This window comes from Copadichromis virginalis, linkage group LG20, assembly GCF_057382275.1.
Source record: "Copadichromis virginalis isolate Kocher_CV1m ecotype Utaka linkage group LG20, C_Virginalis_male_GT1.1, whole genome shotgun sequence".
In the NCBI taxonomy this organism is placed as follows: domain Eukaryota; kingdom Metazoa; phylum Chordata; class Actinopteri; order Cichliformes; family Cichlidae; genus Copadichromis; species Copadichromis virginalis.
Window position 1 is genome coordinate 7,234,577 of NC_140637.1, and position 19,298 is coordinate 7,253,874.

Here is a 19,298-nt window from a genome sequence, read left to right on the forward strand (position 1 = left end):
AGGCGCTGAGTCCCATGTCGCCATCTGCTATAGGAAGAAAAACACAGCGGAATATTCCCTGGGGCGCATGATACGCGATAGTTATTCAACAGCAAAAAAAGGTTAATAAACTAATTTGGGGGGGAAATATAGTTTAGACCGTCTGGTAACCCAGAACACAACTTGTGCAACAGGTGGATGCTATTGGAGACAGACAGCGGATAACCTACTGAGCTACAACGTCGGGCCAGACAAAGCCTAAGAAAGAGGTTAGTTTGTCAGTCGGGTATGAAGTTTTATTTCAGCATGTAAATATTGCACTACCTGGAAAACAAAAACTTATGAACGATAAAGGGTTCTTTCATTTGAACAGCGCTTTGGGAAGACCCATGGAGCGATAACCAAGCGTCTCTCCCACCAACACCCCACCCCAAAATTAACCCGGCTACTGACATGATCCACTCATTTATAAATACAACTCTGACCCTATCCGCACTATCTGCACGGTGATCGGGTCAACGGAGGCAACCAAAGGAAGGAAGGAGTCGCGCAATCTGCAGCAGTCATGGTGGTGGAGGGTGACAAGACCCTGCTGGCCGCAAGGCAGGGGGACATGCAGACTTTAAAAGTGCAATTAGCGGCAAATGCGCTGACCAGCGACGTCAAGGATGCGCTGGGAGCTTCGCCCGTCCACCACGCAGCCCGGGCGGGGAAGTTAGCCTGCCTGCGGTTTTTGGTGGAGGAGGCAGGGCTGCCGGGCGATTGTGTGGCAAATAACGGGGCAAGCGCGGCGCACGACGCAGCAGCAACAGGCAACCTGGCATGCCTACAGTGGCTACTGACCCAAGGTGGATGTCGGCCAGAGGTGAGTTACTACAGTTGTAGCTGGATCGGTCTAAAAGTGTAGCAGACAGTAGCCTAACTCTGCTTCATCCGACTTGGCTGTCATTTCTCATCTGTGGAGCCTACTCCAACCCCCATTTGAATCAGCTCTCCTCCTTAAAGCACATTATATCTATTTTAGTGCCTTAAACCTACACGTTTTTCCTAACATACACATTAAAATCCTTCTCCTTAGGAATAAAGTCTTTAAGCTTTTATTTTAACATAACTTTCTGTGGGGTTTGCGGGTTGTTTTGTGTCACTGTCAGGTATTTTGCTCCCAAGTCCATTTGGTGTGCTCTAAATGTCCTGATGATGTTGTTAATTCTCTTGTAATCTTTAAGGTTTTGACTATAAAAGCAGAAGGTTTAAAAACCCACTGGTCTTTTTCAAAAAGGGACCTTCCTCTTTCACAAGGCCCTGAAAGTTGTTTTCATATTGTTTTGGTAAGACAGTGAAATGCAACAAATTCAAACACTGTTGTAGGTATGAAAGAAATTACATTAAATACCAGAAGTAAAGTAAGTACACAGAAAATTATACTTTTTTTAAAAAAAAATTAATTTAAGGCTAAAAACCTGGTTTTCAGTGTTATGTCATGTTTCTATGGTAATAAAGTATGCAAAACTGGATTTGCAAATCCAATATCTCCTGTACAATAAAAACAGTGACTCACAAAAGGTACAAAAAGAAACACATAATGACAGTGTAGTTTGATATTATAATGAGGGGTGGTGTTTGGTGCTGTAAGGATTGTGGTTGAAGTTTCACATGATGAAATAAATCTTATTAACCTTTTCGACCTTTTATTGTTCCTATTTGTGCACAATGCGTTTTTTCACCTGGGAAGGAGTCATAGTAAATGCTCCAACACAATAACATAATCCATACCATAAGTATTCAGTGGGTTTCTTGTTTTATTAGGTAATACATTAAATCTCTCAGCTTTAATTTGTGGAGGTTTACATCAATACTCAAAGGCCTGTTTGAGGAATTTTCTATCCCTCTTAACACATTTCTTGGGCAGCTGTGTGTCTTTTTAGTGCTCATGCACATAAGAACTGGTGGCAACTAGTGAGTTGACATTTAGACTCAGGAGTTGTCTGCTGATATTAAGAGTAAAGTGTTGACAGTGTCACTAAAGAAACCACTGGACCCACAAAACGATGAGACTCAAAAAGCACAACTCTATCAAAGAGGTATCAAAGATGCCTTGCAAAAATAAAAATTAGACCTCTATTATTAAAAAAAAAATGAAAACAGGAGCAGAAAACTTGTGAGGATGTGCAAAATCCACTCGAGAATGATCTTAGGGCATATTTTCGCTTTATTTGAATCTCAGATGATTCTTAAATCGATTTGCCTTTTACTATTTAAATCCCAAAATATGGACACCTTGTAAAGGTTATTCTATGTTGATATAAGTCTTTTCAAATTGAAGCTGAACTTTGCCTTATGTATAATTTCTCATGAAATACAGATATCATGATACAGTTTTACAGTTTAGCGTGGCCCCAATTTACAACACTTAAATGTATAAACACATAAAAGTTATTCTTGTATATATTTATTTGTAGTATACTGCATATTCCAGCATATTCCAGAAAGATACACAGATGTGCATCATTTGTGCCCTTAAAAGGAAATTCAGATTTAGAGTTTACCTATGTAACCAATATGATAATGAGGAGGAGGAGGAGCTTTGCTTTGACTCACCCACATGGGTCTCATTTATCTTCACCTTCTTGAGCAGAGGTAAAAGTGAAACTGACAAAGTGACAAATTCATATTATGTTATTATGAGTACAACACAGTCCTACAACCCTGCAGTATTAAGTTATCCACGTGAAGAACAGTCATAAGCATTCCATCTTCAAGTGACAAAGAGTGCCCACAGATGAAGTGGTAACATGGCTGGTATGTAGTCAAAACTCTCAGTACACTTGAGTGCTTAATGCTTGCTTTCACCTTTGTTTTCTTTTTTTCTTGTTTGTGTTACGAAACTGTGATCATGAGTCTATTTGATGCTAACACCATTAGTCTGTAGCAGTGCACTACCTCAGACCTAAGCATCTGTGTTAGTAAGATGTTAACAGATGACATGTCTGTTCAAGGACCACACAAGTTTGGTCTTTTAGGTTTTCTGTGTTAGCTATTAGTCTGCCTCTTGTTAAAGCTAATTGTTTTATAGCACTGAGATAAATTCTGTGCTTTATATTCTTGCTACTGTGGTAAGTTATGAAGGTTTTTTTTACTTATTTCAGAAAATAAAAATTGATTCCCCTTCCCATAACAGTGAACAGGGTGATCGTGGCTCAAGAGCTGGCAGTTTGTCTTGTGATCGGAAGGTTGCCGGTTCGAGCCCCGGCTCTGACAGTCTTGGTCGTTGTGTCCTTGGGCAAGACACTTCACCAATCGCCTACTGGTGATGGCCAGAGGGGCCGATGGCGCCATATGGCAGCCTCGCTTCTGCCAGTCTGCCCCAGGGCAGCTATGGCAACAATTGTAGCTTGCCTCCACCAGTGTGTGAATGAATAGTGGCATTGTAAAGTGCTTTGAAGGTCTCGAAAAGTGCTATATAAATGCAATCCATTATTATTATTAACAGTACAATATACTTTGTAGCCAGTAAAAGTGGCTAGAAAAAAGTATGGGTATCAATTATTTTCTGGAGGTTATTGTTTTCTGGAAAAACAAGTAACCAGTTCAAATTAAATTAGTTATCAAATCATCATTTTATAATGCAAAGTCAGGCTGACAGTTGGTCACAGTTATTTTAAAAGGAGGGATTACAGGACTCCCTAGTTCAACATGTTCCTTATTTGTTTGCTTTACAGGCCAGGGACAGTTCTGGTGCCACTGTTCTTCATCTCGCATCCCGCTTCAGTCACCATGAGATCACCGATTGGCTGCTGAAGAATGGTGAGGTAGACCCTGGGACCCCCACCAATACAGGTGCCCTGCCTGTTCACTATGCTGCTGCCAAGGGAGACTTGCCCTCTCTCCGACTGTTATTGGGGCACAGCCCAAAGTAAGACCAACATGATATTGTCTCCACAATTTTGTCTTTATCCTGCTGTTGATTGATAGTCATATATTTTGGTAACTTGTAGGATTTCAGTTGATGTTTTGAGCAGGAACTACAGATGCTCTTTATTTAGAACATAATCTCTAAAAGCAAGTCGGGTGCCACCACCTACATTTTAAAATGCTCAACAAAAATTCTATAATATTGTATTTCAATTGGGGAGGGGCATATGAACTGCGATATGTATACAAATTGCAGTCCACTTTCTTAACTGCATATCCAATCAAATGTTTAAGAATATAAAACAGAAAATTAATGCATAGGGCTGTTGTTTCTGAAATATGTAACAGTAGATCAATTCCACAGATTCAGGTTTCAGACTCAGTAAGACCACTTAGAAAGTCTGACGCTGACAAATGAAGTACTGTGATTTACTAAGGTTAGCGCATCAACTCTTATTTCTTTTCCGAGGTTTAAAATGTTTAAGTCTGCTACAGAAATAGCCGAAAACACCAACTTTCACTCGTAGTCTGTAGAGTACAACTTGGCACTAGGGTGAAGTAAGTTGAACTTAAAGATTTAATTTGATACCTGATACTAAATGCTACCTATTACAATGTAAATGCTCATATATTGTTTTGAAAACAAAGGAAAAAAACTCTTGGTGGTTTAACTTTCCCAAAATACTGCACACTACTGCATCATTAATGCTGATTAAGTAATAATGCTGATATTGGTCTGGATAGCTGCATTTTAAGTATATATTGTATATTGTACATATTTAAAAAAAAATTGGTAAACTGTAAGAAAAAACGTGTTTTGATAATGAATTAATCATCAGGTTATTTACTTGATTAATCAATTAACAACACCAGTGCAAAAGTCCTAAATATTGGATTTCCTAATACCTGAAGTCTAAGAAAAACAGCAAATTTGTGAATATGTAACTAGCATTAACTTATATTAATATTTTAAATGTTGTTTTATTTAACAAGACAAGTCCTACTGAGGTAAGACATGGACAGCACCATTACAGGTTTTAAATGCAACACCAGCCTATAGAACAGTTAATTGACCAGTAATTGTAAGATATGTGTGCATATGTGCATGGGTGATTGCCTCCTAATGAATGTTACCCTAATCAATGCAGTGTCAGACCCATCTGTGCCAGAGATAATATTTGTTCATACTCATAACCACTGTATTAGTGCCATGATGAGGGAGTCATTGGTTGAGTTCTTTGCAGCAGCAAAACCAGATAAAATCTTTTATACATGTTGAGATATATATATATCTCAACCAAAGAACTCAACCAATGACTCCCTCACCTATATATATATATAGGTATTGCCCGTAGTGCTGCATTAACATTAACATCATGAGCAGGACACAGAAAGGAATTGGCAAGAATACCAGAGGCGCAAAACACCAGCTACTGGTGGACAGAACAGTCAGCCGAGACTGCAAGACCAGACTGACCAACCTGTGCACTGCCTGGATTGATTACAAGAAGGCCTATGACTCAATGCCCCACAGCTGGATACTGGAATGCCTAGAATTGTACAAGATCAATGGGACCCTAAGAGCCTTCATCAGGAACTCAATGGGGATGTGGCGTACAACACTAGAGGCCAACTCCAAGCCCATAGCACAAGTCACCATCAAGTGCGGGATCTACCAAGGAGATGCTCTGTCCCCACTGCTGTTCTGCATAGGCCTGAACCCCCTCAGTGAGATCATTAACAAGACTGGCTACGGATACTGACTACGGAACGGAGCAGTTGTCAGCCACCTCCTGTACATGGATGACATCAAGCTGTATGCCAAGAGTGAACGAGACATCAATTCACTGATCCACACTACCAGGCTATACAGCAATGACATTGGAATGTCGTTCGGACTGGAGAAGTGTAGTCGGATGGTAACAAAGAGAGGGAAGGTAGTCAGAACTGAGGGGATTGAACTACCAGAAGGCAACATTGCAGACATAGAGGACAGTTACAAGTACCTGGGGATCCCGCAGGTGAATGGGAACCATGAAGAGGCCGCTAGAAAAGCTGAAACCACCAAGTACCTGCAGAGGGTCAGGCAAGTCCTGAGGAGTCAGCTGAATGGTAAGAACAAGATCCGGGCCATCAACACGTACGCCCACGTACGTGATCAGGTACCCTGCTGGGGTAATAGGCTGGCCAAAGGAGGAGATAGAAGCCACTGACATAAAGACAAGAAAGCTCCTTACCATGCATGGAGGGTTTCACCCCAAGTCCAGCACCCTGAGGCTGTACGCTAAGCGGAAGGAAGGGGGCCGGGGACTGGTGAGTGTCAGCACCACAGTCCAGGATGAGACAACGAACATCCAAGAATACATTGGGAAGATGGCCCCAACTGACCGAGTGCTCAGTGAATACCTCAGGCAGCAGAAACCCAAGAAAGAGGAGGGAGACGAGGAACCATCATGGAAGGACAGGCCCCTGCACGGTATGTACCACCGGCAGATAGAGGAGGTGGCTGATATCCAGAAATCCTACCAGTGGCTGGACAAAGCTGGACTGAAAGACAGCACAGAGGCACTAATCATGGCAGCACAAGAACAAGCTCTGAGCACAAGATCCATAGAGGCTGGGGTCTATCACACCAGGCAAGACCCCAGGTGCAGGCTGTGTAAAGATGCCCCAGAGACAATCCAGCACATAACAGCAGGGTGCAAGATGCTAGCAGGCAAGGCATACATGGAACGCCATAACCAAGTGGCCGGCATAGTGTACAGGAACATCTGTGCCGAGTATAACCTGGAAGTCCCGAGGTCAAAATGGGAGATGCCCCCAAGGGTGGTGGAGAATGACCGAGCTAAGATCCTGTGGGACTTCCAGATACAGACGGACAAAATGGTGGTGGCTAACCAACCGGACATAGTGGTGGTAGACAAACAGAAGAAGACGGCCGTAGTGATCGATGTAGCGGTTCCGAATGACAGCAATATCAGGAAGAAGGAACACGAGAAGCTGGAGAAATACCAAGGGCTCAGAGAAGAGCTCGAGAGGATGTGGAGGGTGAAGGTAACGGTGGTCCCCGTGGTAATCGGAGCACTAGGTGCGGTGACTCCCAAGCTAGGCGAGTGGCTCCAGCAGATCCCGGGAACAACATCGGAGATCTCTGTCCAGAAGAGCGCAGTCCTGGGAACAGCTAAGATACTGCGCAGGACCCTCAAGCTCCCAGGCCTCTGGTAGAGGACCCGAGCTTGAAGGATAAACCGCCCGCAGGGGCGTGCTGGGTGTTTTTTTTTATAGATATATATATATAGATATATAGATATATAGATATAGATATATAGTTTCTACCTCTTCTACTTTCTACCTCTTCTTCTTTTAAAGAAACCAGTCGTCATTTTACAATCAAAATTTGCCTTAGCACTCATGTCAGATGCATTTAGCTAACACGTACGGCTGTTAGTTAACATGTCCCAGAGCCACATGCATGGATTAGGTGCTCAATCACGTGGCTGTTGTTTGGTTTGTTTATTGCTGTAGCCATCACTAGCTCTATTATTACTTGACATACTATAAAAGTTATAAAACAGAAAACATTAACTGCTCAGTGAAAGGATATTCTTTGTGCTTGTATCTGAACAACTATCAGTAAGAATTACATACTGCTACCATAAAGAAACAGAAATGAAATAATGGCTCAGTCTTTAACCCAAACTCTTTTCTAGAACTAGACTGACTTAAAATGACAAGCATGAGCCTTGTGCATTGACCCTTCAATATTGTGTGTTTGCACCCCAGATGGACGCATACCATCTGAAATTTTAATGAGTCTCATGGACATGTTAGCTCCCCGATAGCTGGGCTTCATTCACTCTTCTCCACCACCCCTCCCACTGTTGCTGTTTACCACCATCACCATGGTGACACACAGTAGCTCCAACTGGTGATAAGATAATGAGGAAAACAAATCCATCTGAAAAGACAAGCTGCTCTCTAAGCAGTAGCCTCGGGCATTGTTTAGATTGCAATTTTGCAGCCGAGAGATAAAATGGTCGTTTCGGGGTTTATTACAAGCTGCAAATTTGTATTAATGAGTTTTAAGAGGCAAAAAATCACCAGGACTTTTTACTCTCACAGCATTGTTCATCAGTATAAACCAATGGGTTTAAGGTTTAGGAAAGAACTCCTTATACATCATCAAAAGAGTGAATATGTTTATACAAGACCTCATAGAGTATTTCCCCCTATACTTAGTAGTCTTGAGCTACACCTCATTTCTTGGTACTTTGCCTCCAAGGAGTTGCAAGCAATAGTCTTTGAGGCTTTCTGAGCAACCTTTACTTTTACTTTGGAGATTGGCTGCTTTTTTGTTTTGTAAGACACTTAACACTGAAAAATGAATCATTCAAGTATCAAAGCTGTACATAACTCAAGAGATGAACCATTTTTGTGTCTACACATAACAAACAACTTAGCAAAGGAGCAGTTTTTAATTGTATCTTTAAGCACTTTGTTAGTAGTTTCCTGTCACATTATTTGTTCCTATTTCTAGTTGAATCTATGAAAAATAACAAACGTAACACAGTTTGACAGGGATAAATTAGTATTTCTGCACCAGAAAGGCAATTCTCAAAGAGCTTTTAACTGAAAATGCAACAAGTCCTGAAAAAATTTGAGGAAACCAGACAAGTGAAAGACATAAGAAGAAGTGCCAGGCCTTAAAAACTACATACAACTGATGAACAGAAACTAAAAATCATATCCCTGATGAACAGGAAGTAGTTTAAGGAACTGACACAGGGACCTTCAGTTAATCCATCTACTGTCCACTAAACCCTCATCAGAAATGGTCTCTGTGGCTGCCAATAAGCTGTTCTTAAGGAAGGCAAACAGGGAGAAAAGGCTGAGGTATGGCATATTACACAAGAACTAGACTGCAAATTAGTGACAACACGTCTTATGAATCCAAATTTGGAATTTCTTTTTTAAAATCGTCATCATTATTTATGGAGGTCATTTGGTAGTTTCAGGGCCTAACGCCAGTTGCAAACTACAAAATACTGTTCATCAGTTGTCTGTAGTATCCCCCAAAAGACAAATTATCAGCAACCGACCGATGTGGATATGGTTTGATAAATAGTGTGTTTTTGGTTATTCATCCGTATAAATAAAACATTTAGCTTAAATCTTTAAAAAAAAATCAGCTTGATACGCATGAACTCATGAAAGCAAGAACACACCCCTTTGAATGGTAACAAACATCATTGTTTGGGTGCGCAATCAGACCGGGACGCATTAGTGTCTTTACTTCCAGGGTGTCTGTTGGGTTTCAAATACACCTCTAAATTGGTAGTTCACCCCCACCCACGTCCCAGTAAACCAAAACGAAAACCCTCCTGGGCTGTGTCTCTGCTGATAGCCTCAGTACACAAAAGAGTGAATGAATGTAAGATGGTGAAGGAGGGAGTGAGCGTGAGAGGCTACAGACAGGTTATGCAATCTATTAGTGCAGCTTAAGATCTTTGGTCGTGCCACAGTTTCTTCATGCAGTCGAAAAGGTTGCACTTCTGCATTAAGATAATCCAGAAAAGTGGCCGCCTTAACCTCCTCTGGAAACATGCAGAAGGAACAAGCATCAAATATTTGATTACTTTCATCAAATCAGCTTGTTCATTTCTTGCTTTTCACAGATTTGTTGCGTAGCAGTTGCTGAAACAGGAGTGGTTATGACTGAAATGGTTAGCGAAATCCAGAATGTAAACCCATTTCTATTAACAAAGCATGTCCTCTCCCTCCAAGAAGTAACCTTGTGTTGGGTCAGGTGTCGCTCATGTCTCTGATCTGAGCATCAAGAGCACGGGAAAACCTCCCTGCTGAAAAACATAAGAAAAGACAGAACATTATAGCTAGTTTAAACATTTATTTAGACCATAGTACTTAATAAGATTATTGAACATTAAGTGTGTTTTCTAAAGATGTGTACGCTCTCTCATTTTTCTCTGAAAAACATATTTGTTATAGTCCAACAGGTGTAGCAGCTCAAAACTGGTGTTTATTCTGTCTCTGACTTGTTTATATATAATGTTGTTTGAATTCGTGATCAGATACACGGAAAGTAAAGGGTAAACAGGCCAGTGGAGTTTTTTAGTCAGCCTGTGGCTTAGCTGCACTTTTTTTTTTTAAATCTTCTTAATAACGTCTTGGTACATGTTGAGTAGACCCACTTTCTGCTCTCTTTAATAAAAACAGGTTTAAACTGAGGGGCAGTAATGTAAACAGGCTGCATTTTTGTAGTGCTTTTCTAGTCTTAGTGACCGCTCAAAGTGCTTAAATTACAGCCCACACTCACTTTCTCATTCACAGATGATAAAAACAAATCAGGTACCCAGTGTCACGTCATCTCACAGACTGCAGTTGGAGATCAAACCTTCAGATTAGTGGGCAACTGAGCCACAGCTTTCTTTGTCAGACTTCTTTCTTTATCAAGTAGGTAGCACACCTGCCATCAGGATAACATCTGTGCAGTGTGTTTCTTAAAGTGAATCAATAAATACTTTCACAGATTTCAACATGAATAATGTTTGGTTACGAAGCCAAACAAAGTATATTTTATTCAGTTTTCATCATGCACAGTATCAGTTAGAGATGTAAGCCAGAAGTGTTGCTTATATGTAGAACCACATCAGACATCCCTGTATGTTCCCGCTGGTTTATATCGCTGTTTCAGTTATACCTTTGTGGCTGTGCTGTCAATTACTGTATATAGAAAAGGTGCAGATTAGAGCTAAGTATTGTGCCATCCGATTTCCATTGTGAAATATGTAAAAACATACAATTTCATACAAAGAACTCACAGGTTGGGAAGCTAAATAAATCATATGATATTTTTCATTATTCAGATGGGAAAAACCACTGAGCGGGTAACAAGCTTTTATCAAGCAAGAAGGCCATTAGTGTGACATCAATTACTTTACTAGTAATGAAGACAACCTTGGTCTTTGTTACCGTGTACATGAGTGGCTGACGAGGTAGCGTCCCTTGTGCCACTTGCTAGCTGTGTTGTCACACAAGGCTAAGCACTTTCTTAGCTCTTTGAAATCTACACCAGTTCTCCACTTCTTTGGTAGAGAGAATTCAAGCCTATTCACTTTGAAGAGTTGTGACAAAGGGAGACTGTGCTTTGTTAGCCTGGTAACCATCAAGATTTTCAGCTATGATTAATGATAAATAGAACTTTTCTTCTACACGGATGGCTGTGTGCAGATAAAATTGTTCCCACTTTTGTTACACTCATGAATAAATAATTTGACTGCCCATTTCCTGATGACAGGAATGCAGATTACTTCCCCTTCTTATTTTGAAATATTTAGTATGTACTTTTTCTGCTTGGAGCTTTTTTCTCAGTCACCCAATAGGCCCTCCTTTTTTTGATCTTCAAAGGTTAAGTTATTCCTTAGCATATACTCTTCCTGTCTCAGAATAGGACCTGACTGATTGTCATTCACATGTGGCGTTAAGTGAGGCAAATCCTTTTAAGGGAAAGCACGACAGGTTTGTGTTTGACTCTGCAGGAACCAACCATCCACTTAAGCTCTGCCTCTCAGTTTACTCAACTTCTGTTGCTCTCTGGCTACTCAGTTTGTCTTTTCTACTTGCACTGTTGGACGAGCACAAAGCAAGCCAGGTAAAGCCAGTGGAGTGATAATCCTCTTAAGAGACTCCTTGCTCATTTGTCAGAGTCCAAATAAAGCACTACCTTATAGGATTTAGTGGAGATATTTTTGTTCACTCTCTGACCTCCCATTGTGACTATAAAGATCTGGGACAAGAAGGGATACAAGCATCAGATGAGGTTTTGCATTGAAGGCGGAGCCAAGGGTAATAAAGGTGAGCAGGATCTGGCTGTGCATCACTGCTGTCTGTTCTCAAAATAGCTGCATGTTGATGCTGACAAGTGTATCTTTTCCTGTCCCAGCTAATTGTTAACTACAGCTTACACTTTCAGTTTTTTTAGATTAATACCATTGCTTACATATGAAGATTTAAAAAGATAAGGCTTATGTTGTTTCAGGTTATTTTCATAGAGTGCTCTGTGCACACATGACGAAACTGATGTTTTGGCTGGCAAATAACGTGCACACCCATCATCTTGTAAGGAGCAGACACAGCCAGGTTTCTTCTCTTCAGTATAAAGACTGCCATCTTTTGTCAGAATTGCCACAAAGAGATTTTTTTTTGTTTCGTTTTTTGCCTTTGTGACAATTGAAATATAATTTAAAATGAAAAATCAGCAAATCTACAACAGAATGTATTGGTCAGTCATTAACACCTGACTGAAATATGGTGGTGGGACCTTAAGAGAGCTGTGTACAATCAAATACCCACAAATCTCAATGAACTAAAGCAATACTGTAAATAAGAGTGGGGCAAAGTTCCTTCACAACAATGTCAGAAAACCATCACTTCATGTCACTTTTGCTAAAAGCTACTGAATCATGTGGTGTACTTGGCTTTTCTCACACTGCTTCTGAAGTTTGGACTTTTTTTGTTACACAAATAACGTCAAATATCACATGTTGTTGCTCTGCAGCGGTTGTTTTAAACCAATTTAGAACCTGGTATGAACCAGATTATTTTTCTTTCATGATACATTAAAGCATAACATTGAAACAGGGTTTCACAGGTCTGTATTATCACCAATTTGGTTTTTATTTTTCTTATTATGCAGAAGTCTTTCATTTTCCTTACTGATTCACTTTCCTACAGCCTTGTCAACTCCCGAACAAAAAATGGTGCCACACCACTCTACCTGGCCTGCCAGGAAGGCCATCTGGAGGTTGTCCAATACCTGGTCAAAGACTGTGGAGCGGATCCGAGCATTCGAGCCAATGATGGGATGACACCTCTGCATGCTGCTTCCCAGATGGGCCATAACACTGTCATTGTCTGGCTGGTGCGTTGGACTATCAGAACACTGTAGATCATGTCTTAATAATGGAATAGTTTTTCTCCGCCAATTGTGGGGTTTTTTTTTAAACGGAACAAGTGAAGGTACAATACTGATATTTATGATTAAGCAAATTACTTAATATTAGTAGTATTAGTATAATATGCTTGTGATATCTAAAATAGCTTGTGATATCACCAGAAGTCACATCATAATTGAACTTTTAACCAAAATTTTCCTACATCATTTACTTGAAAAATGTGCCAAAGCCACCGTTTACTACTGGAGTCACAAAAATTGGACCAAAAGCAGCTGAAATCTTTCTGATGACTGCTAAGCATTAACCTCCATCTCGTTTCCTGCAGATGAGTTTCACCGAGATCAGCCTGACAGACAGAGATGGTGACGGAGCCACGACGATGCATTTTGCAGCCAGTCGTGGTCACGCAAAGGTCCTCAGCTGGCTTCTGCTGCATGGTGGGGAGATCGTCACTGACAACTGGGGAGGGACCCCCCTCCATGATGCTGCAGAGAATGGTGAACTTGAGGTGTGTGTTAGGTCTTATTGGATCAGCACAGTAGCAGAATATGTGTAAAGAAGCGCTCTTTCAAGAATTGTTGAAGTATATAGAGAAAACTATGTTTTTCATGATTATGTTTTTTTTCTTTTTTTTACAAAAGAGTTGATCAGTGTGGACTTTTAAGAAGCTCACTGAAACACAAGTCAATAGGGCAGAACAAAGGTTGCTCAGTCTGAGAACAACAAGCTTATTCCAGCTTCCACTGGTGCTTGGTAGAAAGCTTGTTAAATTCATGCTTTAAACTATTTCCAAGTTTCTGTAGACTTTGAAACAGAAACTTTTTCATGAGAGAGAGAAAAATGAATGATAACTAAGAGAAGATCAAAGAAAAGCATGATAAGCATGATTAAGTATTTTGCTTTTAGCTAGGACATTTACATTAATTAGTTGATCAGTGAGGGAGTGTGGTGATATAATATGGTGTTTTTCTGGTCTGATGCAGTGTGAAACAAAACACAATTTGTGTTAACATGTACTCTAAGCCTTGCATTTATCCACTCAATATGTCAAACATTTTACATATGGTAAATGGCCTGCATTTGTATAGCGCTTTTCTAGTCCCTAAGGACCCCAAAGCGCTTCACACTACATTCAGTCATTCACCCATTCACACACACAGTCACACACTGGCGATGGCAAGCTACATTGTAGCCACAGCTGCCCTGGGGCGCACTGACAGAGGCGAGGCTGCCGGACACTGGCGCCACCGGGCCCTCTGACCACCACCAGTAGGCAAACATGGGGTTAGTATCTTGCCCAAGGATATTTGGCATGCAGCCAGGAGGCAGCCTGGGATCGAACCACCGACCTTCTGATTAGTGGCTGACCTGCTCTGCCACCTGAGCTACAGTCACCCACAGACAGACTCTCAACATTTTACATGTTGAGAGTCTGTCACACTGAACTGAGTGGAGTGTAAACAGTTTTTATCGTTGCTAATTGAAGATGAGTCTAAGCAGCCTGTTTCACAAACACTGACCAATCCACTCTGGAACTTTCTCTGTCTGCTTTTCAGTGCTGTCAGATCCTTGTTGTTAATGGAGTTGACCTGGGCATAAGGGACCAGGATGGCTTCACTGCAGCAGACTTGGCCGAATACAATGGCCACTCCCAGTGTGCCAAGTATCTGCACACTGTGGAGAACATGGTAAGAGTACATGTCTAAAAAAAATGTAAATGTTGGATGGATGGATGGATGGATGGATGGATAGAAGTCAGCATAAAGTCATATGTTTTATACACACACACGCATGCACACACCCACAGATAGATAGATAGACAGACAGACAGACAGACAGATAGATAGATAGATAGATAGATAGATAGATAGATAGATAGATAGATAGATAGATAGATAGATAGATAGATAGATAGATAGATAGATAGATAGATAGAATGAATAATGGAGATATTTCAATAATGTTTAGCTTTCTATGAACCTGCCTCCCATGACAGACTTCAGACTCAGATAATTAGTCAAGCTACCTGACACACAGTGCTCTCCATGGCCTTAACCCTCTGAAGTTCCTGAGTGGCCAGGGGAATAATTCTTTCTCACAGAGCTCGTTTGGCATCGATGACATATTTCTCTCTTCTTGTGCTCTTTCTCATGGGGCGCATTCAGCCAATTGAGTCCTGCATTGTGGGAAAAGCAAAAAGATCCCCAGAGCCATTCTCACTAGCTGTGAGGTGTTTCATTAGTGTGCCTGTAATGCTGTTCTTCTCCTCGTTAAGTCACCAGGGACTGAGTAGCAGTGAGATTTAACAGCTGATGAATGCACATGTAGATTTTAATAAGAGACAAATTTATGAGCCTGCCATAATGACCCTGTATCTTTCTAAATCTAAAAATTAATGAACCAGATGTGTTTTATTAATGATTAATAAAGAATTAATTGATGTACAAATGCTTTTTGCTTTGTTTTAGTAATGTGGAAATGATATCTATATATCAGACAACCAAGTAGAATAAATTGAACAATCGTGAAAATTGAATGTTCATAAAACTCGTCCCCTCGCAGAGTGTGGAGCACCGCGTTTTGTCCCGGGATCCCTCGACGGACCTTGAGTACAAGCAGCCAGACTCTGGCCTGTCCTCCCCAAACACCACCATGCCTCCTTCCGCCCAGGCAGCACACTTTGACATCGGTTCACCATCCAGCTCCCTGTCCAACTACGACTCAGCCAACTCCAGTCAGTCCAGCACTGGGGAGAAGAGGAGCAGCTTGACAACGTCACGAGGCCCACCTGCTCAGCTGAGCGCAGTTGCACACACAGGTCTGCTGCTCTTTACACATTAAGGATATAATGTGTATCTTTTTCAAGCATTTCAGAATGACAAATGCCGATCAGATCAACAGCTACATATACTTTTAATCACATCATAATAAGAATGTTGCATGAAAGGCTTGCTTCAGTCTATATCATGACTCTACTATTATGGCATTTCAGCAATAATACAAGGAGTGCAGAATTTTTTGGCAAATGAGTATTTTGTCCACATCATCCTCTTCATGCATGTTGTCTTACTCCAAGCTGTATAGGCTCGAAAGCCTACTACCAATTAAGCATATTAGGTGATGTGCATCTCTGTAATGAGAAGGGGTGTGGTCTAATGACATCAACACCCTATATCAGGTGTGCATAATTATTAGGCAACGTCCTTTCCTTTGGCAAAATGGGTCAAAAGAAGGACTTGACAGGCTCAGAAAAGTCAAAAATAGTGATGCAGCAATCTCAAAATTGCAAAGCTTCTGAAGCGTGATCATCGAACAATCAAGCGTTTCATTCAAAATAGTCAACAGAGGTTTATTTCAGAGCTGCAACATCACTGGAGTGCCCAAAAGCACAAGGTGTGCAATACTCAGAGACATGGCCAAGGTAAGAAAGGCTGAAAGACGACCACCACTGAACAAGACACACAAGCTGAAACGTCAAGACTGGGCCAAGAAATATCTCAAGACTGATTTTTCTAAGGTTTTATGGACTGATGAAATGAGAGTGAGTCTTGATGGGCCCGTGGCTGGATTGGTAAAGGGCAGAGAGCTCCAGTCCAACACAGACGCCAGCAAGGTGGAGGTGGAGTACTGGTTTGGGCTGGTATCATCAAAGATGAGCTTGTGGGGCCTTTTCGGGTTGAGGATGGAGTCAAGCTCAACTCCCAGTCCTACTGCCAGTTTCTGGAAGACACCTTCTTCAAGCAGTGGTACAGGAAGAAGTCTGCATCCTTCAAGAAAAACATGATTTTCATGCAGGACAATGTTCCATCACACGCGTCCAAGTACTCCACAGCATGGCTGGCAAGAAAGGGTATAAAAGAAGAAAAACTAATGACATGGCCACCTTGTTCACCTGATCTGAACCCCATTGAGAACCTGTGGTCCATCATCAAATGTGAGATTTACAAGGAGGGAAAACAGTACACCTCTCTGAACAGTGTCTGGGAGGCTCTGGTTGCTGCTGCACGCAATGTTGATGGTGAACAGATCAAAACACTGACAGAATCCATGGATGGCAGGCTTTTGAGTGTCCTTGCAAAGAAAGGTGGCTATATTGGTCGCTGATTTGTTTTTGTTTTGTTTTTGAATGTCAGAAATGTATATTTGTGAATGTGGAGATGTTATATTGGTTTCACTGGTAAAAATAAATAATTGAAATGGGTATATATTTGTTTTTTGTTAAGTTGCCTAATAATTATGCACAGTAATAGTCACCTGCACACACAGATATCCCCCTAAAATAGCTAAAACTAAAAACTACTTCCAAAAACATTCAGCTTTGATATTAATGAGTGTTTGGGTTCATTGAGAACATGGTTGTTGTTCAATAATAAAATTATTCCTCAAAAATACAACTTGCCTAATAATTCTGCACTCCCTGTACAGTCAGCAAAGCGCAGGAAACAGCACGGAGCAGTTTTCTTGCTGTCGCTTGATGTCAAAGGTGCCATACTAGTGCTGCACCCTAGTGGCTTGTGTGCAGACGTCATTAGTGTGACATTCATGTTTCTCATTCATCTCTCAGTTGTGTAATCAGATGTAGACTGGAGGGAATGTTTTACAAATGCACACATTTTCCTTCCTGTAACAGGCTGTTGTTTTCACAGGTGCACCAGAGACAGCCATTTCAGACATGCAGGCATACATGGATATGCTAAACCCAGACATCAGCTCCGATACGCACAAGAAGAATGAGGAACCTGATGATGGAGCCTCCAAGCTTCCGCCACCACCGCCCCCCTTTCCCCCACCGCCTCCCCCAGAGTCTCCTCCGACACCCCCTCCACCCCCCAGCTACCCAGCTCCACAGCCTCCACAAGAGCCATTGGCAGCCGAGTTCCTTAAAGTCAAAAGCAACTTGCGCCGTGTGGACAACAAATCCCAAAAAAAAGAGACGCTGGTAAGCTCCCGGTTCAGCTGAGGAAAAGCTGTTTGTCGGAAGTGCCATGAGGTTGTGCAAATATTTTCTCTCTATGGAGGAAAATCTGACAGAAAAATGAAAGCAACCATATTTATATAAATTAGTGTTTGTGCATTTATCTCAGCAGGGATAGGGTTTCACAGCCTGGCTTATTTATATCGCAAGACCAGCAGAAGATTTCTTTAATGTGACTTCACACAACATCAGCTTCAACATGCTCACTTTTAGTTAAACTTCAGATGTCATTAATTTTGGGAAAGCACCAAAAGTGACATGATGTGACCAAGACTAGAAACAGAAGGAGCGGGATGGGGGGGGGGGAATAAACTAGCCATTAGCTGTTATTTTCCCTTGTGCCTAATCAGTGAGCTATAACTCTTATGTAACAATGTGCCTTGTCTTATACCCACAATGATGTTATTGTGTTAGCATTGCTAACAAGGGCAAAGAATATGCTCATTACCGTAGCAGGGCTCTGGCTTGACGCACAAACAATGGTTGATGGGTTTGATCTTAATGCCAGTAATTAATCTGGCCCAAGATCACTCAAAAATGTTGTTGACAAGAAGCAGCCATTAGGACTGGCATAAACATTAGTGTCTGCAACACTGCAGTACATGTGAATTTATTTAATATATGAGTCTCTCTCCAGTTACAAGTTTACTTGACTTTCACAAAACACTCAAACCAAGCATATATATTAAACAAAAAAATCAATTGTTCAGACAGGGGCCGTGTGTATGGTTGTTGCTCGCTGTCATCAAGTCCACAGTTAGTGAAAGTGTCCTTTCGCCATAGATCATCTCCATGGTGAGTTCTGTGTGTATTTGTATCTAGGAGCATGTGCCGTCAGCCATGTGGAGCTTTTAATTAGTACCCCCACCCGTCCCTCCCTTCTTTGTACCCAGGTGACCGGCCCTGGGCGGCCATCATTAACATTTAACAATGAAAGCACACATAAGATCATTGTGCGCAACATACGTCGGAAAGAAAACAAATTACCTTGAAACAGTGAATGGTGCCATTTCATAATCTAGTAAAGGAACTTCATGTGCAAAAAATTATTTTAAAAGCTTACTAAAAGATATTTTAGGAGGGGGGGGGGTGCATCTGCAGTCCTTCTGGAAAAATTTGGACTTTGAACTCTCACTTACATGAGATCTTTGCTGCTAATTCTGGGCCCTGAAAGCTAGAAAATTCTCATAATCCTAAAGCCTGGGAGATTTGCATGTGACTGACCACGGTCAGGGAAACACATGGGTGTTGGTGTTTTGCATAAGAGGAAACGGGCAGAGTTGAGGAGTGGTTGGTCTACGGGTTAGTGGTGACATCACTGCCAGCATTGTGGCCGGCCCAATAGGTTATTGATGAGACCTGTAGGTAAATTGAGAGGGCAGGTAAAGTGACAGGCATAGCACTGAGGAGAGAGGAGGTGAAGCTCTGGATCTGGTGACAGCTACCTTCTTTGCTCTGCT

The 19,298-nt window shown here is 41.4% G+C and overlaps 1 protein-coding gene across 1 annotated transcript in view; it reads left to right on the plus strand.

The window, feature by feature from the left end:
- Positions 1 to 531: 531 nt before the first annotated feature.
- Positions 532 to 19,298, plus strand: part of espn (espin) — a 38,247-nt gene continuing 19,480 nt past the window's right edge. The window contains exons 1-7 of the mRNA XM_085444262.1: positions 532 to 844; positions 3,699 to 3,892; positions 12,643 to 12,829; positions 13,189 to 13,371; positions 14,420 to 14,551; positions 15,426 to 15,681; positions 17,510 to 17,802. Of these exons, the coding sequence (XP_085300388.1) occupies positions 545 to 844; positions 3,699 to 3,892; positions 12,643 to 12,829; positions 13,189 to 13,371; positions 14,420 to 14,551; positions 15,426 to 15,681; positions 17,510 to 17,802 (1,545 nt within the window). The 5' untranslated portion in view covers positions 532 to 544. The remainder of the gene's footprint in view (positions 845 to 3,698; positions 3,893 to 12,642; positions 12,830 to 13,188; positions 13,372 to 14,419; positions 14,552 to 15,425; positions 15,682 to 17,509; positions 17,803 to 19,298) is intronic.